The sequence below is a fragment of the Takifugu rubripes genome, chromosome 10, assembly GCF_901000725.2.
Source record: "Takifugu rubripes chromosome 10, fTakRub1.2, whole genome shotgun sequence".
Classification (NCBI taxonomy): domain Eukaryota; kingdom Metazoa; phylum Chordata; class Actinopteri; order Tetraodontiformes; family Tetraodontidae; genus Takifugu; species Takifugu rubripes.
The window spans coordinates 10,418,915-10,445,457 of NC_042294.1; the positions used below are offsets into that span (position 1 = coordinate 10,418,915).

Below are 26,543 nucleotides of genomic sequence, written 5' to 3' on the forward strand. Positions count from 1 at the left end.
GGACGCCGGCTTCATCTTAAACGGCCCTTTTATTGGAAGCAGCGAAGCAACCTGAGCAGTCGCGTGGGGGTTGTTGCAAATCTCCCATCTGAATTTAGCAGGATTTAAATCTCCTTTTTAGTCCGCGCGTCGGCAGACGTCAAGCTTCAAGCATAAACACATGACATAACATTAGCATTCACCATCTCACCGCGTCTCTGGGAATGACTCGAGAGTCCAGCTGGAGACTTAATCTCATCTCCGTGAATGTGAAGGTAAGCAGACCGCACAAGTGCTGATTACCTGAGGAGATAACGTGCGCATTAAAGGAGCACACGCTGAAATTTAACCAAGGTGAAACCTGGAACGGATCTTCATATTGCTGCTGCAGTTTAATATCGGAGGAGGGGAGGAGATAACGGATGATGTATAGCAGGTGCCGCGCCGCGTCGTCTGTCTTATTAGCTGCGCAACCTTTAAAAATCATGTTTTGGATAAAGCTCATCTTGGCGTCACCTTATCGTCGCCGACATCAACGTCCTCTTAGAGGAGACAACAACCCGCTGGGTCTTCAGGTCCGGAGACCCGCTTCAAAAAGTGCTGATCTGGATGTAATATTGACAGGAGCTGAGCCAGGCGAAGCCTCCGGGTCTGACACGCTAAGGTCAGATTACCGCTCCAACCTCGCCGCCTCGGACCGAGCAGGGCGCTAAAGATAGCGTGCGGCCAGCGCGGGAGCCCAACAGTAGCCGCGTCGGCCATTAAAAATTCATCGGCCTTTAATGTTAAACACGACGAAGGACAACGAGACGACGGTTGGAAGCGGCGCGATCTTCCACGAAGAGTCCGTCGATAGCGGCGCGCGCCATTATGTGAAATGGAAATCCAGCGGAGGTCGGGATGATCACAAACAGATTGGATGATTAAACGAAGAAGCCCTCTTGAGTTGATTTTATCTTACTAAAGTGTCGGGGCAAAAGTCAATATACTGTATTGTCTTGGCAGCATAAATAATGCATCACGGGCTCTTAGGGCAAAAAGGAGAGGGGGGGTTATAAATATGAAACATATGAGCGGTATTGACAGGGCCTAGCCAAGCCGGCACCCGTCATCAGGCGCGGAGCTGAGGAGTGTAACAACAGACAAGCGTCCTTTACCGTCTCTGACCTTACTCAGACCTTCAGGTGGGGTGGACGCAGATGGGGGGGGGAAGGGGGGGGCGCTCCTGTTGGGCCGACTGGCTTTGACGTCCTGTCTCTGTACAACAAGCAAACACATCATCCAGCTCTAACCTCAGCGTGTTTAGGCTGTGCCCGCCGAGGTCGTATTTCCTTAGAAGGGCTGTCAGAGGACACGTTACAGACTCTGGAGAGACTCACACACACATACACACACACACACACACACACACACATCTGTTCTGAGATAGCAAACAAATGTTTTTAAATGCTGGCGTCAAAGTGAGACAAAGAGCTCTTATGCACCACAATTCCATTATTCCCTAATATGCTTCCTCGTGCAGGATGTAAAGTTAGCACGTTGCTAAAGTGCTGCCTCTTTGATGAGCCTCTGTTGTGGCTCCAGCTCGGGGATTAATCAGATGAGCCCTTTGACCCCGACGTCCTCCTGATGTGCAACGTGTCTGCAGATGCTTCCCTCGTCCGCACGGCGCTCCTCCAGAGACCAGTCCTCATAATTACACCATAGTTTCTGTTTAATGTGGGAAATTTACCGCATGCAAACGGACACTTTACACACAAACACGCACCTGGACGTCTAAGTGACAGCCGCCGCCCCGGCTCGCTTCTGTTTCATCCTCGATAGCCAATAAAAACATAGCTTGAGACTTGCTGAATGGCTTTTATCATGTTAAATAACTGCTGACCTTTGGTTTCTGAATCTGAGTTATAGTGCGGCGTTCTCGACAGCTAATTATAACTAGCATTTACGGCTCTGCTAACTGACAGCTGAGAGTCGCATCATCCTAATTGCGTCGCCTGCTGAATAAATCTGGCGCTTTGCAGCGGCTGTACCGGGCCTCGCTGCTGCTGTGGTCACGTGGTCGTGCCGTCAGAGGTTGTCGTCAGCGGCTAACGTTGCATGAACGCGGTGAGAAGGCGCCCAAACAGCTTAGGGGCGTCCTGGTCCCGACAGGACAACCGACGGCGTCCTTGCATGAATGCAGACATTAGTAAACCCCAGTCTTTGGTCCTAGCGGGACAGGCGTCATTCCCAGCAGGCTAAAATGAATTTGAGGATTCTCGTTGAAACGATTCGATAAGAAAGTCGATTGTTGAACGTGACGTGGGCGGAGTTTGTGCTCGGAGGTGCTCTCTTAGAGCAGGTCAGCGCAGTTCCACAGTTTTACTGCAGGTTTAACCTGGAAATGATGACAGAAGACGGCGCAAAAGTTATTTCAGCGTGTTTAATGAGGGAAAGTTCCCATCTCTCCCTCCCCCCGTCTCTCTAAATGTTCATGGGTGATGAATTGATGAAGTCATCATCTTGTGAGGCTCTAGGGAAGGACCGTCCCATCCTAATCTAATCAGGGAAAAGCCCATTTTGTCCCAGTAGTAAAATGGCCTCAGACATTAGAATTCTGTGTTTTTTTTCCCAACCCCCTTTTTTTTTAAACTGCTGGGCGAGATTAATGCTCAGATCTTTCTCTCTCCTCCTCACGTTCATCGCCGTGAAGAGCGATGTTGGAGGAAGCCAGTTAGCACGACCAGCCTGATGTATTATGGGATATCTGTTGAGCTACGGGCGACCCGCTGAGCATTTTATCTGGCTGTGCAACCTGGCCGGATGACATTCTCTTGGCAGTCCATCCTTGTGACTGGCCGCTTGGCGTGCCGCCCAAGGATATTTGGCTCCTGGTGAACAGCAGAATCACCCATTCCCTCTTTTTTTGGGGGGCTAATCTCTCGCTCCCTCTCCTTCACTGGCCGCATGCCTCAGGACAACTGCAGTGCTTTGTGTGGCCCGCCGTGTCTCTTTATACTGGCGCCGTGGCCGTGGCCGGTCGGAAGTCGGTGCCATGATCGCCGCAGACAACTGCATAATTATTCCGCGCAGCCAGTCCGTCACTGCGAGGCGGCTTTTTGCAATGCATGAGGCCCTATCAGCTGTGACTTACCACGGCGCCGGTGTAATTCAATTGCAGGGATGGCCTTGGGTGGTGCAGAATCAGGGGACGTACGACAGCCTATTATCCACCTCCGTGACTGTCTATCAAACTGATAGCTCACTCTCAGCGCCGTCTCATTGACATTGTATCGAATGTCCTGTGTCTGCACTGCTTAATTGAACACAGAATTACCCAATTCGGACACGCTTAGCAGGACGGAGCCGAACGAACACGGAAAATACAGATGAGATCAGAGCTGACCTCTGGAACGCTCTTGCTGCGCAGACGCCCCAGGCTGAAGTTGGAGATTATAAAATAAAAGGTCGGGGTGGGGGTGGGGGTGGCGCGAACGGGTTCTAATCCGTCAAATGGTGGAATGGCTAAATATAAACAGAGATGCCCGAGCAGGTTGCCGCTGGTGCTCGACGCTGTGGCCGCGTTCTGGTGGTGACGGGAACGTTCCGCCGGGTTGTTTTCAGCGGATTGTTGGATGTGTTGGAGGAAAGTTGTGGCGAAATACGCAGGCGTCTCGGCGGCTTCATCACACCGGGAGAGCTTTCATCATTAACTCCACCGTGACCTGTGATGGAGCGCTACTTCGCAGAGGTGTGGGTGAAATCACTGGCAGGTGCGACGCCATGGAAGCTTTTGTCTTTTAAATGGCTCCAACTTGGATCTTTGTTAGGGACAGAATTCGGAGCGAGGAATCAATTCTCCTGCTACCCAGAGACGTTAGTTCTGTGGAAGGGAGGGGTTGATTTTGTGATGATCTGTCATCAGAAATTAAACACACGGGACCACAGGTGCCGCACCGCTGAACCGCCGTCTTCCTACTGTAGCCCTGAGGGGACATTTTGGTAGAAAGCTGAGGTGTTTATTGACATTTGCCCAGGCAGAAGCATCGGGAAGTGTTGCATCTCCATTCTGCTGTCTCATTTTTCCCCTTTATATGAGCTTTTTCCCACTTGAGCCGGTTGCAACGACGATCTGCAGACGAGCTGGCTGGTCTCACATCCTGGAGGTGAAGATGCCCGTGTGGAGGTCCTGGGCTGGTGTGGGGACACGAGGGCTGATTAACTCGGCCCTCATCACAGATTTAGACAGATTTGTGAACAATCAGCTCATCGGTAACGGGAGCGCTGCGTTGATATTTTTGCCATCTGTTGAGGAAATAAACCCCCATTTTGCTGTTGAAATATGGTTCAGTAGAGTCAAAGAAAGGGGCCCAGACCAAGAACGCTGAGAGCCTGAACATTTGGAGGTAATCACTGGGATGAAAGGATCCCTGTCAGTGTCAGTGAGGCTTCTGCACCAGCCACCAGGTGCTTTGGGCCGCTCCTCGTGAGCAAACCGCTCCAGTTGTCTCAGGGTTGTGGAGGGTGTCCTACAGGAGTTAGAGGACTCACAGCAGGCTTCTTCAGAATGGAACAGCGATTTGCTCCTCCTCTGCTTCCTTCCTCTAACTTGGATGGGTTTAGGACCTCCTTAATGGGCCCAAACTGAATGGGAGGATTGACTGGTTAGCTGTTTCCTCATTAATCCATCATGAGATAAGGAGGTAAAAGGTCGAGTGATTCCACTTCCATCTGGAAGCTGTGAACCCTCAACATGCAGTCAAGGGAGCTCTCAGTGGAAGTGAAACCGATCATCCCGAGGCTGGAAAAAAAAAAGAAATCCATCAGAGAGACAGAGAGGGAGAGACAGAGAGAGAGGATTCAACCAGATGCAGCAAAGCTGAATGGACGTGTCTTCCCAGTACACTTGGACATGACCCAAAATACACTGCAGCAATTGAATTCTTTATTTATGGGGCATCTGTTACAGTCAAAATTTAAAATAACTACACCAGAAAGTGTTTGCAACGGGCAAAGAAGTGGAATATTGTGGACTCATTTGATCTCGAAGGCCTCACGTCTGTGGCTTTCAGGCTTCAGGCGGCCATTTTCCGCTCAACATTCTCAACAGAGTCTTAAAATGGAACATTTCATTGCGTTCTTGGTACGACCGATGGCTCTAAAGCTACTGGAAGTTCTGTTGCTTTTCCTAAAGGTGCGTCTCCCTCTGCAATAAAGCAGACTGGCAGAGAAGCGTTTGGCTCGCTTCCTGTTTCTGTTCGCAGATCGCTGCTGCCCTCTGTTGGTGATCAGGGAGAAACAGATTAAAAATTACGTTTTTACTTTAAGGCGAAACAATAGCTAATATATGAATCGACATGATTGTTCTCAGTCAGCTACATTAAATTCCTGTCCTGCTGCACAGCTAATCATCATATTAGTGAATAAAAACATGTATTTTATCATGTAGATGTTATTTCGCAGAAATACTTGTATGCTATCATCAATGTAACAGGCATATAACTTTAATGGAACCTCCCCTCAGTTTAATAGAAATTATCAGAAATCTTTCAGAAATAAAATCACATGGCAGCATCGTGCTGTGACTGCAGGTAACCACTAGATGGCGGTGCAGACTCACTAAAGAACCGCTGAATAGGAGCTTTCATTTAAATATTTCTCTGCATGAGCCAAACATCCTCTCCCTGCTTTCAATTTGACGAAAAATAGCATTAATAAAAGCAGCAGCGTTGAAGAATTCCAGGTAAAAATGCGGAAACAGATGGCAGTCACACACACACACACACACACACCCACCCTCTTTATATGACAGCAAACAGAATAGGAATCAAGCCGAAGCCACATTATGCTTCATCCCTGCTGCCGTTTATGTGCATTTGTGTGGGAACAGTCGCAGCACAGATAGCTTTCACCATTTCTAAGCAGCAATTAGAGTTTCCCTAAGAAAATTATCCAGATGGGTTTGAAATATGCAACAATTTGTTTGGTCATTAAGACGCCTATTCAGAACTGCTTTTGCTTATAATTATAACAAACCAGGCAGTATGCCATGCTACTGATGCATTCCCTTTGTGCTCAGAAGTAATTTTCTTTCCCTCTGGGGAGAAAAAGCCGCCTTGTGTCTTTTAATGTTCAGCCCACGTCCATAACTACTCCACGGCGGCGCGGCGCCGCAATCGCTTCTTACCTGGAAGAGTGCCTCCAGGACTGCAAGGGCTGCTAAATAAAAGCTCCGACTATTCAAGCATGAAAAATACACTTAATTTCCAAGAAAATGACATTTTTAAACGCCTTTTTGGGCGTAAAAACTGCTGTGATGCTGATGGTGCCTGTTCAAAAAGTCCCACATCGATGTATCATGTCTCCACCTTATCGCCATCAAAATATAAAACCCATACCCTTGGCAACAGTAACCTGGCTTTTCTGGGCAGGGAGGATTTGCTTTGATTCCCACGTCTTAGATGTTCCCACTTCCTGTTTTTGGTGTAACCGATAAAGAATCACTGCAGCCGCCGCACGTGGCAGAAAAGAATCATAAGCATAAGAATCCTAAGCATAAACGGCACTAGCGTATCTTCTGACCAACAACGCCACCGGTGGACCCTGAGATCCAGCTGGACCAGCCTACAGCCTGTGGAAGGGAACCACAGATCTGCTGTGGCGTCCTGCTGGTCCTCAATCCACCACCAGGCTGAAGGAGAGCAGGCGCCGCCGCAGGACTGGACCCCAGGAACCATCTAAGCCTGTGGCTCCTCTGCTCTGCTCACGGGCCCCACCTGGCCCCGCTGGGCCTGGCTCACAAACGAGACCGCCGGTGCACCTTTAGAACTGTCATTAGTTTCATATCACATTTCTGAACGGGCAACGCGGCTGGACGGGTGGATCAGTGGGTGGAGATAAAACTGGAGGAAACAAGACTGGGGACTTGGAAGGATTTAACGTTTTATTATGTCCGTAAATAACCTCCGGTTGGGCTCCGGCGGTAAATATAGCGTTGGGTTTCCAGCTCCGTGGAACGGCGCTGGCGTTGCGTGAAGCCATTAATGAACGTTTATTGCGCACTTTACTGTAAAATGTGTGTTGCCATGTGGGCTTTTTCGCTCTCTAAAGGTCAGTTAATGGATAAATCAATTCTGCTCTCCAGCTGGGTTCGGGAGGCTTTACGAGCCCCCAAATGGACAGTTTAGTCGTCGATAAGAGCTCAAAATAAAAACAGCGGTTACATTTCAGCCGCGCTGAGGTGACGAGGGGGTGGCGTTCGCACCTTTTGGGTGGAATCGCTGAGGGATCCTTACTGGAGTCAACCAGAACATTTAATAAATAAAGGTTGTGATGGTCCCGGATATTCCGCTGACCTCTAAAGATCACCGTCGTCTGACCCCGGGTGGCCCTCTCTGTCCAGCACGGAGCGAGATCTGATCGATACCTCAAGTCCGCGCCCACTCGCTTGGATTTGATTTGTTTCCACGGCGACGCCGGCGTCAACGAAGCGAAAATCGAAGCGAAAGCGATGATGTAAAGTTGATGTAAAGTTGCTTTTAGCATCGGGGACTCGAGCCTGCGTCATGCTTTATTCCCCACGATATCGAATGAGGGGTCGGGCTCTAATCCTGCAGGTCACATGATGTCCATGATGTCACAGCAGACGGCGGTAAAGAACGTAACGACATAAACCAGCATTTGTACCAAGGGGCCTTGAGCTGGACGCCGTCCGCTGTCTTCTGTAGCACGAGAACAATAATAGCAATATTAATGCTATCAGCTGACAGGGAGTCATCACTGCCCACCTCTCCTATGGTAATCCGGTAACTCTGACACGTACAAGCGGTGCCAGGTGACAGGAACCGGCTGGGTCACACTGAGTAATGTTGGAACCGACGGCGCCGCTGTGCACCCTCATTTTTACATCCACCGTGTGGGGAACACGGAGCAGCGGCTCCTGCCTGTCACCATGAAAGATGGCTGGATCACCACTCCCGGCACTGACATCTCGCCATATTAGCGGTTAGCATGTTGCTTCGCTTGAAATTGGGGACTTTTCACGTAGACACATACGATGCATTGGGTAGAAGTGTTACGTATCTTGCCCTGTTAAACTAATTTACGCTGTAAATTTCTTTTTGGGAGGGTGGTAATGAAAGCGCAGAGTAAAATAAGACCGCTATTAGCAAGAGAAAACAGAAATGAAAAGTTAAAACCCTTAAAGAAAACAAATCAAAAAATGCTTTTAATCCATTAAATATCCGAGTGGGTTCTAGAGGAGTGGCCCGGCATGTTGTGTTTATTGCATTACTGGGAAAACAAAAGGTGCATTAAGAGATCATTTGCCCCACTTTAGCGCTTATGTTGCTAAAACAACACAAGCGACTGCTAACTTACCGAAATCAAACCACGGACCGGCTCACATTGGTGTGTCATTTTATTAAGAAAATAAGTATAAAAATATAAATATAAAACAATATGACTCAGCATTCAAACAGCATGAACTCAGTGTATGACAGTTTTCCTACAACATACACTTTCCATAACATATTACACCTATATGATGAAATGAGTTCACAGTTTGACAAATTAACTGCACCAACCACTCACATGAACATTGCTCGTCAAACAAATATAGCAAATAGTATATATGATGTCCATTATTTAAAAACGGTTTGTACAGTTACAGTATTTAATGGAGGTGGCTGGAAAAACCACTCGGCTCCATTCCTGCCCCGCCCCGATCCAGTGTCGTGTACAATACTACTATCGCTCAAGTCACTTACAAAACACATTGTTCACATGTTTGTTCACAAAAAAAAAAACCCTAAGATTCAAAGGCATCTTTACTGATTATGACCAAAAAACATCAAAACTTTAAGAATTATGCTCCGCCCCCACGCTGTCGAGGATTACGCCGCCGCTCGGCATCCACGGGAAGAAACTTTAGCTCGAATGTTTGTGGCGCGCACGTTAGAGAATTAAATAGGCCACTAGTCAACTAGCAAGCTAGCAAACTAGACGGAAAAGAGATAGCTTGATAGATAGGCAAACAGACAATCGACTAGCTGGCTAGCTAACTAACTAGACAAACAACTGCCTGGCTAGCTAGCTAGAGAAACAGACAGAAAAAAAGGAACAGCAGAGAGCATCAGGGCTCAGTCTAGGTCTCTCTATCAGGACTCTTTCCTATGTACATCTCTGCCAGCTTTTTGAACTGCGGTCCCCAGTTGCTGAGGTAATCGTAATCGTGGTCCCCCTCAGTGGCGGCAGACTCCAGCGAGCTGAGGGACTCTGCCAGCGACCCGTTGCCCTCGTAAGCATACGTGGCCAGGGAGTCGTAGGGCGGCGCCGTGGGGTCGGAATCATTCTCCTGCAGCCTCCCGTTTATGAAGTCCCTGACATCCGTGTTATCCTTTATAGGTGACGTCCTCCGAAATGGAAAGAGCATTTCAGGAATGATGTCCCTGCGCAGCTTGTTAGCATCCATCACCTCTGGATTGCGCAGCGTGCCGATATCAAAGGCCTGAGTGTCCTCCTCTCCGCCCCCTTCATCGTTGTAGCTGACAACGTTGTCTCTGACATCCTCTTTGGAGATGATCAGAGGCTCCTTCTTCCTCTGCCTCCTCAGGGCAGCAAACAGAACCACGATCACTGTACGAAAACAGGGGGGAGAGCAGAGGGAGAGAGAGCTGAGTGACTCCTTACATGTGTCAGGCATTAAAGAGTGCTGGGAAGCAAAAGCGTGAGGGGAAGCACATTTGCAACCCGTGAACGAACCCCCTCAAACCGCCCCGGGCGTTCACCTCCTTTTATTAAAGATTCACTCAAAAATGGCACATTCACTTGGTGGAGCGCTCAGTAGCTGGAGAGCCATCTTCTCCCTCCTGCTTCCCTCTTTTAGCAGCTGCAGATGATCAGAGATCGCAGACGGAGCGGGTTTCCAGCACTGCGGCAATTCCAGCAACTCCCGCGATTCCCCCAGCAAAACGGGAAGCGATCTTCCATTTAGGGCGAACCAAGCTCCCGCTTCTGTTCTTTCCCTGTCGCAGCAGCAGGAACCCGCGTCGCCTACCTGGCTCCCGCCTGGGTGTTAATTACAAAGCCTTCAATGTGACTCGACCGCGGGGGTGTGGGCGAGGGCTAAGAGCGAATCCTGACGGACGTTTGTGACTGACCGCCGCCGCCGCCGCGTCGACGGCTCGGCGGAGCTGTGATGAAGAAGAGCAGATAGGCCGAGCTGTTCCGGCTCAGCGCCCGCCTGTCGGAGTCAAACGGAGGTGAATGAGACAGTCTGTCAGGGGGGCCGAAGTGCGAAAAGCGTCAGATAATGAGCAGATGTCATGATATTTAGCTCAAGAGGAGGGAGCGGAGTTTAACCTTCGGTACTCTTGAAATCCGCGGCCTGGCTGACGCGGAATTGGGAAGAAACGGGGATCGTTAGAGTTGAGACGAGCAGATGGAATTAAAAGCTGCTCCGAGCTAATTCAGGGCGTGGATCAAATGGCAAACCCGAGTAGCTAACCAGCCTGTGACGGGCCGAGGAACTGGGTTCACGCTCGCCACATGGGCGGACTGGGGGGGGGCGTCCTGGAGGACATTTCTATTGATCTACCCTGCTTTTAAATTGCATTACACTGATTCCCCAGTGAGTCCAAACACCCGTCTGCACCAGGAACACAGAGGTTCAATGAAAGTTAAAACCATTACTCGTATGTATGTCCTTGATCACGAGCGCCGCGTATCTGCCTTTAAACGGCTCCAAAGATGGACGCGGCCTCGGCTCTGACCTCTGGGCTTTTACTCAATGCATTAGAAGGGCTGAAGTGGTGCTTTAGGACGTGGAGCGACCCGGTCTAGCGCACACGCAGCAGCGCCGTAAAGTGCATCTGTTTGTTTATGTGTTTCACCTAAAACCAGCGTCCGCCCGCGTGGACACGGATCATCCACATGCGTCCGCCCGCCGTGTTCGCTCGAGAGTCGGGCTAAGAGCGTTGGGCTCACCCTGTTTTTGTGGCCGTGACATCAAAAACACTTCCACTGGAAAAGGACAAGTGGTCCGGTCCATTTCAAGTAAGGATCACAGCAGTGTTCCACAACAACGGCTTCTGCTGAATACCAGCACTCCTGCTTTCGTTGGAGGGGTTCTGAGGTCGCCTCCTGGGTCGGCGTGGAAAAAAAAGCAGCTGACGTTGTTGCTAGCACCAGTAGCCGCGGACACGGATCACGCTAGCCACAGCCGAGCTCCGTTAGAGGCGATATGGTGTCTGACTACTTACTGAGGAGGATGATGACACAGAGCAGAATGGCCACCAGCGCTCCCGTCGTGAGGCCTTCAGAGAAGGGAAGAACCTCGGGGCTGCACGACTGCATGTTCCCGCGGCTGTCGCAGGCGCAGACGCGCACCACGAGCGTGCTGGTGCTGCTCTGAATGGGGTAGTCGTTGTCCGAGATCACCACGGGCAGGAAGTACATGCTCATCTCCCGGCGGCTGAACCCGCCCCTCCGCGTCAGGATGTTGGCCGTGTTGTCTGAGGAGGGAAAAAGCCGGAAAAGGGGCGGGAAGTGGATGAAAAGTCGGAGACTCCCGACGGACGGGCGTGCGGGTCTTACCTTCCCTGTCAACGACCGTGAAGTTGGGGTTGGTGGGACTGATGGTAAAGACGAACTTGTGTCCCACCTGAGGTTCGTCCGTGTCCACGGCGCTTATTGTCTGAATCAGCTGCACGGGGAAGAAGAGCAACCCTCACTATTCCAGCTGCATGTGCTCGGGAGGAGGCGGGAGCATCCCCGTCTCCATCCCAGCCAGGTTCCCGTCTGTCCCCACACAGTATATTCTGGTGATTATGCACATAAATATCATTTCCTGTCTGCCGAATCCCCTGAAGACGGGAGTCTGACTTTGACTGAAGGTTATTAAATGTCAGCCGCTCTACCTCACGTCGTCCTCGCCTTCCTTCACGCCCCGAACTGATTAATGCCAAATCGCTCTTGCTAATACCCGAATGTTCCCTCTACGTGCGCGTTCAATGCGTCGTCACCCCAGGTGATCGCAGACCGCCGTTTCCTCAGAAGAAATGTGCGTCGTTGCTCAAGGTCAACGGCGCTCGCGACTGCGAATTCTCCCTGTCTGGGAATCCTAAAAGACTGGCCAGGAGGCTCCGCCCATCTTAATTTTGCGATGTTTTCCCGTGTACGCTGCAGCGGCGTGAAGCCAGCGCACGTGTTCCTGTCGCTGACACCGAACGGCGCCTCTTGCATATGGATGAGACGGAGAAGGGCCTGACGAATCATCAATACCCGATAACGTGGTGATGCATTCGACGGGCAGAACCCTCTGATTAGCATCGGGGGTGTCATGGTACTGAGCATAGCAAATGGGCTGTTTATACCATCGCGGCGACGCTCCGTCAATTAACACGGGCTTGAGAATCTCTGATGTCACCAGTGGCTAACAGCCGGAGCGTTACTATAGAAACAGAAGGTGGCTCAAGGCGAATCCTGAATGCACTCAGTCGTGTTGATGGCCTTGCTAGCAGATATATAAGGTCAAGGACCGGTTGTGGGTTCTGATGAGGTCCCGGTCTCCAAAGGGACCCATTTCTAAGGCTTGACGTACCTGCCCAGCTTTGACATTCTCGCAGACGAAGGTGTCGTAGGACGTGGCGAACTCTGGCGCGTTGTCGTTGACGTCCAACACTTTGATGAACACGGGCACTCGAGTGGTCTGGCCCGGGTTATCTGAAGTGGGCGGGGTAAAAAGGCAGCGTGAGGCGGAGCCGAGAAACGCGCGCGGCGTGCGTAAAGGAGCCATTACTTATTTCGGTGGCCACCACGGAGATGTTGTGCCACTTGGACATCTCCCTGTCCAGGGCCTTCAGCGTGGTGATGGTGCCGTTGGTGGAGTCGATGTTGAACAGCCTCTCCAGATCCGTGTGCCGGTCGATTGAGTATCTGAAAGGATGATGTGAAGACGTTATTTCATTTATCACCTTTCGTGTTTCCACATAAACTGGAAACAGGCGTTTGAATATGCAGCGCGCGCCCGTGAGCCAGGAGTGGCCTGACAGCGTCGGGCAGCGGCCATATGGGGGCGGCGGCGGGCGGCGAATTTGCCTCTTTGACTTTGCGGAGCGGCAGAGGGCTCGCCTAATTCTGAAAACAAACCGTGTCTGCTCACTTCAGACGACTGTCTCCAGCCTCCGCTGGGAACGGACCTGGGGGGGAAACTATGAATCACGTCTCTTTCTTCCTCCCTTTTTCCACGCCGGCACATGGCGGCACTGATGGATCGCAGCTGCCACACGGGCAAATTTCTACACTCCAGCTCAGACGGCGGAGTCTCTTACTTCCCGCCGTGTGTTGCTTGTGTTATCGATTTATCCTGGTGTAATTATTCACAGCTGCTCTGCTTCCTCATTAGGCCGCTGACGAGGTCACTGATTTATTCCAATTGACTAGATTTGGTTGATGAGTTGGTGGTGAGTTGCCCGGTAACTGGCCGCAGCTTCCCAGCTTACTTGACTGCTTTCCTGTCGGCGTCCAGGTCCCTGGCCGACACCACGCCAACGAAGCTGCCGGCGGCCGTGTCCTCGTGCACCTCGATGACGTAGGGGTTCCTGGTGAAGACGGGCGGCTCGTCCACGTCCTCCACCGTCACCCTGACGGTGGCGTAATCTTTGAACTGCAGACCGTGGATGAACCGGGCGTCGAGGTAGGTGTTTCTCACCTCCACGCGGAACTCGTAGTCCTTTTTGGTTTCATAATCCAGCACCTGCAGACAGAAACGCATCGAGTCTCCTCTCAGGTGGCATCTTCGCACAAAACAACCTCTAATTTTCCGATGGAGCCTCCAATTTAGGCAATTCCACGTTACAAATCCACGTGAAAAGTATCGATCCTGCAAATCCTTAGGGGGACTAAAAGCAGCTTCAGAGCCAAAGGTTGCTTCATAATTTCATTTTTGTGGACTCGGACTATCTGATAATAAACTGTGGTTCAAGAATGATTCTGGCATATGTCTCTGCCAAACCATTAAAGCTTATCAGAGGACCGAAGCGCTCCCAGTCCGTCGTTCTGCTCAAGTAAATAGAGATAAGTCACGCTTTGAACTCAAACATGAAGTGACAAGAGCCAAACCTTGATTGAATGAATCGTATTTTATTCCAGTTTTACACTGAATTTCAACACAATGGTGGGACAGAATAATGGGACGAGTGTGTTGGTGTGTCCACAAACTGCACCTTTTTGATGACGATGACTCCTTCCTGCGTCTTCTGGTCGGTGACGATGTTGAATATGTCGTGCCCCCCCACGATGCTGTATTCCATCTCAGCGTTGCGTCCCACGTCGGGGTCGTCGGCCTTGATTCGCCCGATGGCCCCGCCCACCTCGGTGGACTCGGGCGTGGTTACGCGAAAGGAATCTGGAAAAAAACGGAAATGACTTTTTCCCGACGCGAAAGAGACGGCTTCTGATTGTTGCGATAAAATGGAGAAAACAACAAAACCTCTTACGGTTTGCAAACCGTGGCGGGCTGTCGTTCACATCGGAGAGGGTGATGCTGACCGTGGTGGTCCCGGAAAGCCCCCCCATCTGTCCTGCCATGTCTTTGGCCTGGATCACCACCTGGTAGTGTTCCTTGACCTCCCGGTCCATACCAGGCAGCGCCGTCTTAATGGTACCTGAAAGACCAGGACCGATCCACTTACAACAGCTGTAAAAAGCAAATCATCTTGGTTGTTTTTGGCTTGTGGGGACATTTTTGTTTCCTCTGTGAATCCGAAACATACATAGCTCTGTTTTATATGGAATTCAGAGGGACCACGCTGCCCCTCATTTGGATTTATCTCCTTTTGTAGTACTTCAAGGAAAATGATATCTGATGTCTAAATGAAAGTGCAACCTTAAGGGCCCTCCCTGCTGTGGGGGCGCATTCATCTCCCCTGGTTGTTAAATCCTGCTGTCCTTGTTTCTATGAAAAACAGCAAATAAGATGGCTGCCGCCTAAATGGGCAGAGTCTGTGGCTCTGAAACGGCGGTACAAATGCTAACGTGGACAACGGCTAAGGTTTCTTTCATTTCACCCCCCCCCCCCCCCCCCCCCCCCCAGCTCTGACGCACACCGGCTCCTCGTGATTTGTGGAAAGTTGTTTTTTAGAAGGGAAAAACACGCAAAATGCCAGTTTGCACACGTAAACAGCAGGAAAACACACGTGCAAAGGTGGGAGCGCGCTGGAAGAGCTGGCTTCAGCTGCCTGAAATCTTAGCTGAAAGGCCCTCGGGTCCTCCCCCTGACACTTTTGAAGCTCATTTTTGTTCCTTTCCCGCCTTTAATTTCAGTTCTTTCCTTTAAAGTCAGCACTTGGTGCTCTAACTCCTGCATTAGGGCCTCTTTTTTCCTCTGACAGCTCGCAGAGTTCGGAGTGATTGGTCCGGAGCGGAGGGCTGCGGCGGCGCCTGCACAAGCCCGCTGAACCATGTAATTATTATCCTTGCAACGTGTCCGTTCATCTGACAGGAATACTGGATTACAGACATTTTGATAGGCCGACGGGCCTTGTGAACAGGGGGCGAGCTAACTGGACATCCGGCTGTCCGCTGGGATTATGGCCTTTCCACGTCAAGCCCAACTGGCGTTCACCCGCGGGTGAAGACTGCTCGTGCACTGGTTAGCTGGGAGTATCTGGGAGTTTCATTTGTTGTCCCGCGACACACGCCCTGAACTAGATTCTTACTGGGTTTGTGTTGCCCTTGAATGCAGCGTTTCTGCTGCCCTATTCCTGTACGCTTCAAAACTTCCTTTTGTAGCGACGTCGTTCCGGAGGGAAAAGATGCGTCGTTCCTGTCAAATTGGGCTCACCGTTTTCAGAGTCCACGGAGAAGTAGGGCTGTCCCTGCAGAATGCTGTAGACCAGCTTGGCGCTGTTCCCGTACGTCTGATCGTCGGCGTCGCTCGCAGTGATGGTGACAACAGTCGTGCCTGCCCAGAGAACACGGAAAGTCGCGTTAAACAGCAGCGCAGCGTCAAAATTCCGCACCACTCAAGACGACAAGCTGCGACGGAATCAATGAAATAAGAGAAATCGGCCAATTTGGCCTTTAGGCTAACAAATCTGAGCTAATTAGCATCCTTTACATAATGTGACCGTCGTGTCACCTTACCAGCCTGTTAGGATTTTAACCTTTTCCCAGCACCGCCACCATTCCTAAAGCGCGTGAGCTATCCCGCGTCCCCTGCCGCCCCCCCCCGGGGAATAACAATATTAGCGCACACATTTAAGGCCAAAGCTCACTTCCTCTCACATCTCTTCGCGGCGTCGCTCCGACATTAAGTCGTGGATAATCCACCCGAGTGTTCCAGCAGCGCCGCGCTGCAAACACTGTCCTTGGCATTCAGAGGACCTCTGCCGGGCCCAGTTTGTGTCGGACCGTCTCCGCGCATGCTAATGAGCCCTGGAACATCTGTCCCACTTAGTCGCTGCACTGTCGGTGGAAAAGGGAGCTGCTGATATTTCACGGCTGGCTGCCTTTATTAACCCGCACGTTCTGTCTAAAAATATAAAGCAGGTTATTAGTTCTGAGATGAGTACCGTTTAACCCGGCTCCACCCTTTCATCAGTCTGGGATCAGCCGGGAGATCCTGGCGATCCTGTTGTCTGTCACCAGTAAACAACGATTCACCCTCGAGGGTGCCTACTTATTCATTAGTTCTTGCGTAATTAGGGGTTGATTTCGAGTTGTTTGCGTCATCTTTACAGGCCGCGCTCGATGAAGCGAGTCTTTAATTGGCAGAACTGTTCCGATCTCCGCTCCGTCTCTGCTGTTTAAATACCAAATGCTTTCCTTTGTTCTGAATGCCTAATGAACCCCAGAAAAGAAATGACACGGTGCAGAGAGGAGGAAGGCGACGCGGGTTCCCTCTTCAGGAACGCCCCGGACGCCCTGCTTTTACTTGCTCACCGACGTCAGACATCTCGGGGACGCTGGCGAAGTAAATTTCCTTTGAGAACTTGGGCGCGTTGTCGTTGATGTCGTGGATTTTGATGTTGAATTCCGTGTCGGGCTCCAGCTCCGCGTTGGTGTTTCGGTCCAACACCTTTGCGTTGAGGGTGTACATGGCCTTCTCCTCCCTGTCCAGCCTCTTGGTGGCGTGGATGTCGCCGGACTTCTCGTCGATGAGGAACAAGGTGCCCGCCCCGTCTCCGGTCAGAACGTACCTGACGTTGCCATTGCCTTTGTCCATGTTGGAATGCAGCTGGAATAAAAAATAATCATCATCAATCATCTATATTTCACAATCTGTGTGGAAGGTGAAGGGATGCGGACGCCATCTTAATGGGCAGTTGGACTGGGAACTCTGGAGTTCCCTGAGAACATTACTGGGTTATTCTTGAAAGAATCTGGCGTCTGAAACGCGGCAGATTGCTCATGTGGACTCAAGCGTTCACGGAGGGTTATGGAAATGATGACTCTGAGCCTCGACGGCGCCCCATCTGTCATCTCATTAGGGCTCCTCATCGATATCACACCGTCGTCTCCCTTTGGATCGTACCTGTTCACAATAGGGGTCCTTGATGAGTAGTGACACCAGCAGCTCTTTAGAAATACGGAGCCTTTTTCTGATATTGGATTTAAGGAAGTGCTGGCCATGGACCAGGGTTTTCACTACAAATAGAGATCACTCATTTTTCTCCCCCACGCTCTTGCAACCACTTTGCGAGCAGCAATGCTAGCATGTTAGCATCAGCAGAAATCCTGTTTAAGGATTTCATACGGGTTTAATGAATGCCTGTTGCCCCACCTCCCCCGCCGTATCTTCGGAGATCTCGTAAACCCGGAGAGGAATCTAAGAGCAGAACATTACCCCGGCGGCCACCACGTCAAGCGCGACATATTCCATTAGTTCGGATCAAATTAGTCTGAGAATTTTCTTTGAAATTGCCCCTTTGAAAAATGAGCGCCAGCCTGACCTACAGCAACAATTCCTAAAATTAGTCACCTCTGACCTATCCATCACCTTGGAGAGGCCCGATGCATCACGGAGGAGTAATGGCGCCTTCCTGTGACAGACCCTTGATTTTTGGTTCTCATTAGCGCGCCGGGTGTGCCGGCAGATACATCTCAAGCACCATCTCTCCAGTTTGCATTTTAAACAACACGACGTTAAGGACACCGAATGTACATCAGCAGCTTATTAATATTAATGTCGGCACGCTGGGAGAGCGCTAATTATTTCCCGACAGTTGGGAGACTGATGTCAACACAACAGATTTAAGTGGAAATCCAAACTTTATTGCCAGTTAGCTGTTCCCAGGAAGAATAAAGGAAAAGAGGGAGGCGTGCGGAGACAAGATGCTGTCAAGATCACATGAATAACACGCAGTGAATTCCATATGAAAATACTGTCCATTATCCAAAGTCTTTAAAGGAGAACTTCCGTTTTCACATAGATTTTTGTGCTTTGTCGTTCTAAATGAATATAAATTCTGTCCCCACTTGTCCAAAACGCCTCATTTTCACGAAACCCGCTGCGGCGGCGGCTATTGATTACATGCTAATTTTAGGCAAGCATGAGAGTGTTTATGGATTTTTGTATTCAAATTGATTTCATGCCTTTACTGTGCACATTCACAGCCACTAAAAGGAAACGCCAATCACCTCTTCGCGCTGAGACACTGCATCTGCGTGAGGTGCTTCATCACTGAGGTGGATAAATGTCTAACAATCAAACGCAGAGGTTGCTGAAGGATCACTGAAAAGCTTGAGATTTGAAGCTGGGAGGAAATGAAATATTACGTTTTTCAACCCCTTTAAATTGTCCAACCCACTGTGGCCTTATATTTTCCTCCCTCGAGAGCAGGTTTAATTCTGTCAGGCACAGCCGATCTTTATCAGTCTGAAATATCTGGGCATGCAGCCGGCCCATCAATCATCAGAGTCATTGTGTGGAACGGTCCCGTCTTGTATTTTATAGAGGGAACACGCTCTAGTTTTCTCTCCGTGATTTACGGAATAGCGGATGGAAAGACGACTCGACTTGTTGGTGAAGCAGAGTAAAACTGATGCCAGCGCAGTTGCTCTGGAGCGCCAGGGGATGACACGGAGCGCGGCGCCTCTTCTGCACAACAGTGCATCTCGAGCTCAGTTAGCCACGTAGCTAACGCTAGCGTCCCAGGGAGTGATCTATAGCATAACCTGGATCTCAGCCAATAAGCTGCCGCGGAGCGATGGCCTGCTTCTGCACGCCGTGTAAGAGCTCCGGCTCGAACATATTTCACAACCAAATATATGTTTCAGCCGTGTTCCCCGAGTGAGACGGCTCTGTGCACGACAGCAGGGTTTAATCTCCTTGAGATGCATCAGCAATAGAGGAGATTTACCTACGGATGCCAGGAGCCGGCCTCTATTATACCGTCCCAAAATCCACCCTTGTGCGCAGTTACTGCAAACACGGCATTCGCATCCCCGACGAGTGCAGCGCGCCGTTGTGACAAAATCAAATGTCAGCACGAGCTAGCGGCGTTTGCAGAGATTTACTGGCTCTCCCTTTCAAGGCCTTGCAGCACTAATACAGCCTTTTCAAGGCCTTGCAACGCAAGCACAGAAGAGCGCCTTGATGAGTTAAATCGCCTCGCACAAACACTGAGGAATTGTCGGCAAATGAGCAAAACCATTGGCAATTCTTGTCAGGTCTCCGGTAAGCATTGCCCACTGCTGCACAGAGGAGATAGCAAAGTAGAGAGTAGGACGGATACAGAATAATTACTCCTGCTCTCTCGCTTCCTCCGTCTCTCAAGACAGGAAAAAGGACGACAGGAGCAGTCATCTAATGTAGAAGTCTACGCAAAGGTGCTCAGTTATGGGAGCTAGCCCGCTCTGTAGCGACAATGACTGCAGAATTCCGCACGTGGCTGAATTGTGCAGCGTCTCAAGGATACATATTGGCAGCGCATTAATACAACAAAGTGGGAGAAGTTGGAATATTCTAATTCTGCGCAGCCCGCACTCTTTACAAGACAATGCAGTGTGGCAGGCAGTTAATGGGATTTGGTTGACTTCAAACACGGCGGCGCGATGCTCCTCGGTTCAAAGTTTGCCATTGTATTGCTCAGCATTGCGAGTGTTGGCGCTTCACAGCCCCGCTTAAGAAGTAGGGCAGCGGAGCCGCACGCCGCCGCCGCGCGCGCTCATTAACGGCCTCGTGGAAATCAGTTAAAATGAGATTCGAGGCTTGAAAGCGGCGGCGCGTTTGCATTCATGGAACGCCGCGCCTGGTCCGCCGGTGCCCCGTCTTTTCTCTCGTTGCTGTTTTTCTTATCGTCTTTTTTTTCCCGTTCTTTGCGCTAGGTGTCGCTCAGCAGCCGCCAGCGGGGAGCGCTGCGCCCCTTTTTTGAGCGGTCCGGCGAGCGGCACGTTTATTACGGGGCTTCGACTCGGAGCGGGAGCCGGGCGACTATCCTTTACATCAAATCTGATTGCCGTAATCAAGGAATCAAGCTCAAGTGACAGTGAGCGAGTGTGTGGGGGCTGATTGGAGGGGCTTGATTGGATGTGAAATAAACAAGGTCTCCCACAGTGCGCCGCCAAGGCCATTAAATGATCTTTATGAGGAAAACCATCAAGGCTTTGATGGCTTTGTGCTGGCCATGAAAGTGCTTTTTCCATTTAGTGATGGTTCTCCCTCTTTGCCCCCCCCCCCCCACCCAACAATCTGCTCTTCCAATCTGCAGCCTTGTTTTGCACCTTTTTCTTTCTAACCATTTTATTGATTCCTCTCTTTTCTGCGCCCATTAGTCGCCCCCCCCCCCCTTTATTCCTGGTATCATTATTTTGCTTTGGACGTGACTGTTTTCCAGCTGTCCTGTCCGAGAGATTGAATGGATGGATAAATAATAAACCCGGCAAATATCGCAACCAGCCCCACGCCGTCACATTTCTAGCGGAGTGCATCGGCGCCATCACCCAGGTGGTGGACGCTGGGGGCTCTTTCGGCTGGGTGGGGGCGGCTGCAACGCTCCCCAAACTCTCTGGGTTTGGCGACACTTTCAAATGAGAAAGATTCTATCGGATGGAGGCGGAACGAGGGGGACGGGCGAATGTAAAGCTGGCAGAAGCCGGATGCCAAACACCATCAATGATCCCCGTGAAATCTTCCGAGTCACCAACGCATCAGTTTCTTCTCCACTCCCTGTTTTTCCTTGCTGAGCCTTCACAGCACAAGGAGGTGAATCTGATCTGCCCTCCTGATTGATATGTTTTCTCCCCTCTCCTCCCACTCTGCGCATCCCATTTATTTTTGCTGCGTCTTCGGCGTCGCGGCATCACCATGATGGTTGCAGCAGAAGTTGTCATATTCCCCTCCTCAGCCTCCGACAAGACACTTGTTTACTCCCGAGGATGAGGTGTGCGATGAAAGCCGGCTTCCTTTGAGAAAATTGGCTGTCGACAGCCACCTCATTTCCCTCCTTCCGCTTGATAACGCGAGCGTTTCTCATCACACCTGTCTTTAAAGTGTTAGCGCGGGTGAGCTGACGAGACGCCCTCAGATCCGGGTTGGTGCAGAGGGTGGGGGGTGGGGGGGTCGTCCTCATTCTGAAGAGGAAAGTGTCTCTCAAAAACAACTCCAGCCATTGTTCCGCCGCCCGAGGCTGGTTTAAGCTGTCTGCCTGTTTTGTAGTTCTGGATGTCGGCCGTGACCTCATCCATCGTTCATCTTATTTGGTCTGTCAGAGCTACTAAAAATACATTCACGCAAACGCACGCGCCGAATCACGCGCACAGATTCTGCGGCGCCGGAGTGATATTTGCTATCTTTATCTCTTAAAATGCCAAAACAGTCTCATATGTTCGCTTTTATTCCTCTCATCTGCGGCGGCCTGTCGCCCTGAACCCTCAACTAACCCTCGACCGGACTCGCCGAAAACCGTTTAATCTGTCCAGCAGGGGGCAGCAGAGTCGACATGGTGAGAACACACCTGGTGTAAATAAACAACTAAAAACTAGAAAGAAAACAGAAAAATGCTTAAATGCCACCCGCCCGCTCGGTTCGTGTCTGAATATTCGCAGCTTGTCCGATGAAAATGACCTCGTCGGCCTCCATTTTGGTTTTTTGATGAACAATGAGACTATTTTAGCACTGATGGCGCCTGGCCAAGAGTAAATCAATGAAACTTTGACTCTGATAAAATCCCACATTCTTCTCCGAACCAGCAGCGTAATGGAAAAGACAGGAGGAAGCGTGGACGCTCTCCTTCCGTCTGCCCTGCTGTTCGTCAGTGATGGCAAACGCTTCTCTGTTGTGTGTGTGTGTGCGTGTGTGTGTGTGTGTGTGTGTGTGTGTGTGTGTGTGTGGACCCCATACCTTGCCCACATACTGGTGGTCGTTTCCTGTGTATTCCTCAAGGAGAAAGAATTGATTCCACATCCATCCGCGTTTGGACCTCTGAAGAATCCTTCCATCGCCCTCCATCCCAAACAGTTTCCCTATATTCCCAGGCGTGAAAGGCATGGCGTTGCTGGGCCCCAGCATGGAGAGCGTCAACAGGAGCAGAATCTGATTGGCTATCATGGTATCCAATCAGGTGGGAGAGGTCTTGGATGATTTTGGACTTATGGCAGTGGGCTTCTGATGGGATGAACACTAGAGGGCAGTGTCACCCGAGCATGCATTGTATTCCTTACTTCGAGTTCCTTGGGAAGCCTGGAAAAAGAGGAAAAGCCGGTCAAAAACTGAGACGGCGGTGGGACCAACACGACACATTTTAGGGCAGCAGCGTCGGGAAGTGCTGCTGAGAATGAAACGTATCTAAAAATCCAGCATCTCTCAGCGCTGATGTGAGTTGACGTTCGGAACTTCAACCCGGCAGCAGCAACAGCCTGGAAAAAGGGAGTGCTGCCACGTTCCGGCTCTCCGCATATTAGTCATTAAAGAAGCCAACGTCGCTACGCTAGTTACACGTCACAGAGACAAACACACACACCCATACACACACACACACACACACACACACACACACACCCCCTCCTCCTTCTGGATCCTGCTGACTCACCAACCTTTCCAAATTATGAATTTTGTTTTGTTTTCCAACACTAGACCCAAATAAATCCCACCTTCCTGAAGCCCGCTTAGTAGGTGTCCAGGTGCAGAGCGTGCACCCCGGGGACACGCACGCACGCCGCCCCCCGGGCCGCGTTGTTGCTTTTGTTCACAGCTCCACGGTGATGTCATCAAACCCATTTTCCACAAACGAATTACCTTTGTGATGAAACTGAAGCGCGTTAAACAAACGGACGTGGTCCTCGGGAAAGGAAATCAAATAACTAAGCTAACAAGATTTCCTGCCGATGGGGTTGTGGGGGGGGGGGAAACAGAAACACAAACAGAAACAGTCACAACGAACAGATGCTGGCGTGGTCCAGAGCAACCCGGCAGAGCTGAGGCAAACGTCCACCGAAAATAATATTAAAATAAAAGAATAAAAGCCAGATCGAGTACATCGAGTACAGGAAGAGCTCTGATTTAGATTTAGGCTGATGAAATACGGTGCTAAATTGCAGTTTAGGCCTGTTTTTTCCCGTTTACGCGTTATTTTCTCCGGCGTGCCCCGAGCCCGGCACCAGTGACACGCTCGTTCCTGAAATCAGCAAACGCCGCCTCGCAATTAATCTAGTCTGATGCTTGTGATTGCATTTTCTAATTATCATTCCAGCTTGTCCTTGAGTTTTAATAGCATTCTGGATATTAATCTTTGATGTGGCGTGCTTATTAAGCATTAGGCCAGCGTGTCTTTTCAGAATTCTCCCAAACAGCCCATTAAAGGATGAGAGAGCCTGCTGAGTGTGTGCCAGAGCCTATAGACTCCAGCTGAATAAGCTCGACTTCAAATTCCGCCTCGGAAATAGGCGGGTTTATTTCTTTAATGGCTGTTTATCATTATATTAGACTCCAGACAGCTGATATGGCTCTGCCGTTTAAGAAAAGGGGGAAAGGAAGCACCAAAGTAGCTAATTTTGATGTTTGTGGTGAGGCAGCCTGGCAGCGGCTCCTCGGTGCTCCATTTCTGTCATTTGGAAGAAACGGGCCTTGATGAATGTCTTTGATCGGATGCTGATCAGAAAATGTTAAAGTCCTGTCTGACTTGTGGGATGATAATTCCAGGTGCACTGAGCCGCAGCCGGTCTGATGAGGTCGGCGTGCCCAGTGCAGCGCTGATTCTCCAAGGTCGGCGGCCTTTGTGCGGCTTCGACAGTAGCGGCCAGCCCTTCTTCGTTTTTAGCTTTTCAGCACGTCAGAAGCACCAAACATTCAGGAAAACGGAAAACAAATGGAGGCCTGGAAAACGGAAGCGTTGGTGCTTTTATGGCGCTCTGTTGTGGTGCCTGACCCCCGCGTGCTGTAAATCCAGACTGGGACACCTTTACTGGTGTCAAAGACGTGACAAAGATGGACGGAGGGCAGCCTGGAGGTCGCGAGGTCACAGAGCTCTTGTCATGATTACTGGGGGGGGGGGGGTGGAGGGCTTGGACGCACACCCAAAGTGGAGATTTAAAGCCCTTTTCCCCACCCACCCTGCGTCTGACACGGCAGAAGGGACGACTTCCGCGTGATTGACAGGAAGACGGATAGCTTGAGTGATTGCTGGGCGCAGCGAGCGTAAATCCGGCGTGGAGGGCAGGCGGAGGCGCCTGACGCAGCCTGGTGCAGAGTCTCCACTTGGTGGAGCCCAAGACCTTCAGCCTGTGCGCACGGGCTGAGGCTCCAGCAGACCCCAGCGAGCCTTACCCACTGTGTTCTGAAGTCCTCGAAGCAATTTTGGGACACGGCGCACATTTTTTATTATTATTGAGAAGCTCTAAATGGTTTTTTTGGGGTTTCTTTCGACTGTAAAAATCTACATCGTTATTTAAAAATGGCTGAGACCACAGTTGTAACCCCCACCACACACACACACACACACACACACACACACACACACACACACAGGTGGGATCCAGCCACAGCGACATTATTTGTTCTGTCTGCTTCTGCTCTTAACATCCACTTCACCATCTTTCCAACTGCACATATTTAATCTCATTCCCTTATCGCTGGCTAGCTGTGCGTGCGTGCGTGCGTGTGCACGTGTGCTTTCTTCCTCCCTCTTTACCGCTGAAAGGTCACCCACGTCTCACCATAATTCAAGGAGCGCGTTTGTGGCTAATTTGCTCTGAACGATAGCGTTACATGTGGACGACCCCGTGCACGCCAACACACCCGGAACAGAGCACACGGGCGACTGGAAAGTGAGTCGGGCGGGGTGGAGGGAAGAGGTGAGTGGGTGGATTAAGTTTGTGCCGTGGAGGACGTGCACGCGTACAGGTGACGCTGTCGGCCACGCCGTCACCGACGCCTCCGGGCGTCCTGGGCGCTGTGAACGCCACGGTGCCCCCGTCCAATCCGCGAGCCGCAGCTTTCCTGCCTCTCGCCTCACCGCCCAGCGTTTCTGCGTCCGCACAACAGGTGCACGCGCACCTAAAGGCGTGCATGTATGCGGCGCATGTGCGTACGTGGGCTGGCACAGGGAATTCTGTACTCGCAGAGGTGCGCCGGCTCACTTCCCCGTCCACAACAGAAATCCGTAAATGTCCTCAAGTGGCAACTTGTGAATTTCCGCACGGCCGTTCGAAGAAAGTCAAAGCAGGCTTCGGCGATGCTTAAGTTGCGGCAGAGGCGAGGAGCAGCCTGGCTCGGCTGCACGCAGCCGCGTTCACTCCCGCACATCTAGTGCATGAATAAATAAACAAGGCAAATTCGAATTACGGGGTGGAGGAGCCTTGAAATGGCCCCTCGCCTCAGTTCATTTCGCACTTATCAACCCCCGTGGACTTGTGACACTTTGCAGATTCGCGCGGCGCCGCGCTCGTGCGCCTTCTGCCGCCGCGCGGGCGGCGGATGGGAGCCCGGGGCGGCTGCAGGCGGGCTCCATCCGAAGTGTGCGTTTCAGAAAAAAGAGTGGGAAAAGCTCTTACCTTTGATTTTCAGAGCTCAGCATCCATGCGCGATTCAGCGGCTCCGCTCCTGCTCCTCAGCGGCGCTCGGCGGCGGAGGATGCGACTCTTCGCGGCAGCGCGTACATTCCGGGACTGACAACAGCACAGCTGGGAGAGTGTGTATGGGAGAGTGTGTGTGCGTTAGAGAGAGAGAGAGAGAGAGAGAGCGAGAGAGAGAGAGCCTCCTGCCTGCTCTGCCTCACTCATTCTATGCTCCTCTCTCTCTGCGCCCTCCCTCGCACCAGTTCTCCTCCCTGGCTTCTCTCCCTTCTCTCCTCTACACGTTTCCCCTATCATCTCTTCTCTGTTTCTCTCTTGTCTCCTGCCTCCCCCCCCCCCCCCCACTCCCCTCTCTGGCTGTCCCCTCCTCCTCCGTCTTCCTCTAGCCGTGCATCACTCCTGGCGGTGGATGTCACAGAGGCTGAAGCCGAGGCGACTCTGCCCCCATTGGCTGCCATTCACAAGTTGGCGATAAAGAGAGACGCAGGCAAAGAAAAGAAGAAAAGCGGAGGAAAAAATAGGATGGGGATGGGGGGGTAATGCCCTTACGTCCCAGTGAGCATCAGTTG

At 51.1% G+C, this 26,543-nt stretch overlaps 1 protein-coding gene across 1 annotated transcript; it reads right to left on the minus strand.

Annotated features, from left to right (window-relative positions):
- Positions 1-8,362: 8,362 nt before the first annotated feature.
- On the minus strand, positions 8,363-26,219 carry cdh10a (cadherin 10, type 2a (T2-cadherin)). Its single transcript, XM_003968173.3, has 12 exons — positions 25,954-26,219; positions 22,307-22,645; positions 16,906-17,200; positions 15,806-15,925; positions 14,460-14,627; positions 14,187-14,368; positions 13,464-13,717; positions 12,761-12,897; positions 12,563-12,684; positions 11,557-11,665; positions 11,223-11,474; positions 8,363-9,597 (listed from the first exon to the last, which is right to left on the minus strand). Exons 2-12 carry the CDS (start codon positions 22,511-22,513, stop codon positions 9,107-9,109), a joined length of 2,337 nt encoding a protein of 778 aa, XP_003968222.1. The 5' UTR covers positions 22,514-22,645; positions 25,954-26,219; the 3' UTR covers positions 8,363-9,106.
- Positions 26,220-26,543: the final 324 nt, after the last annotated feature.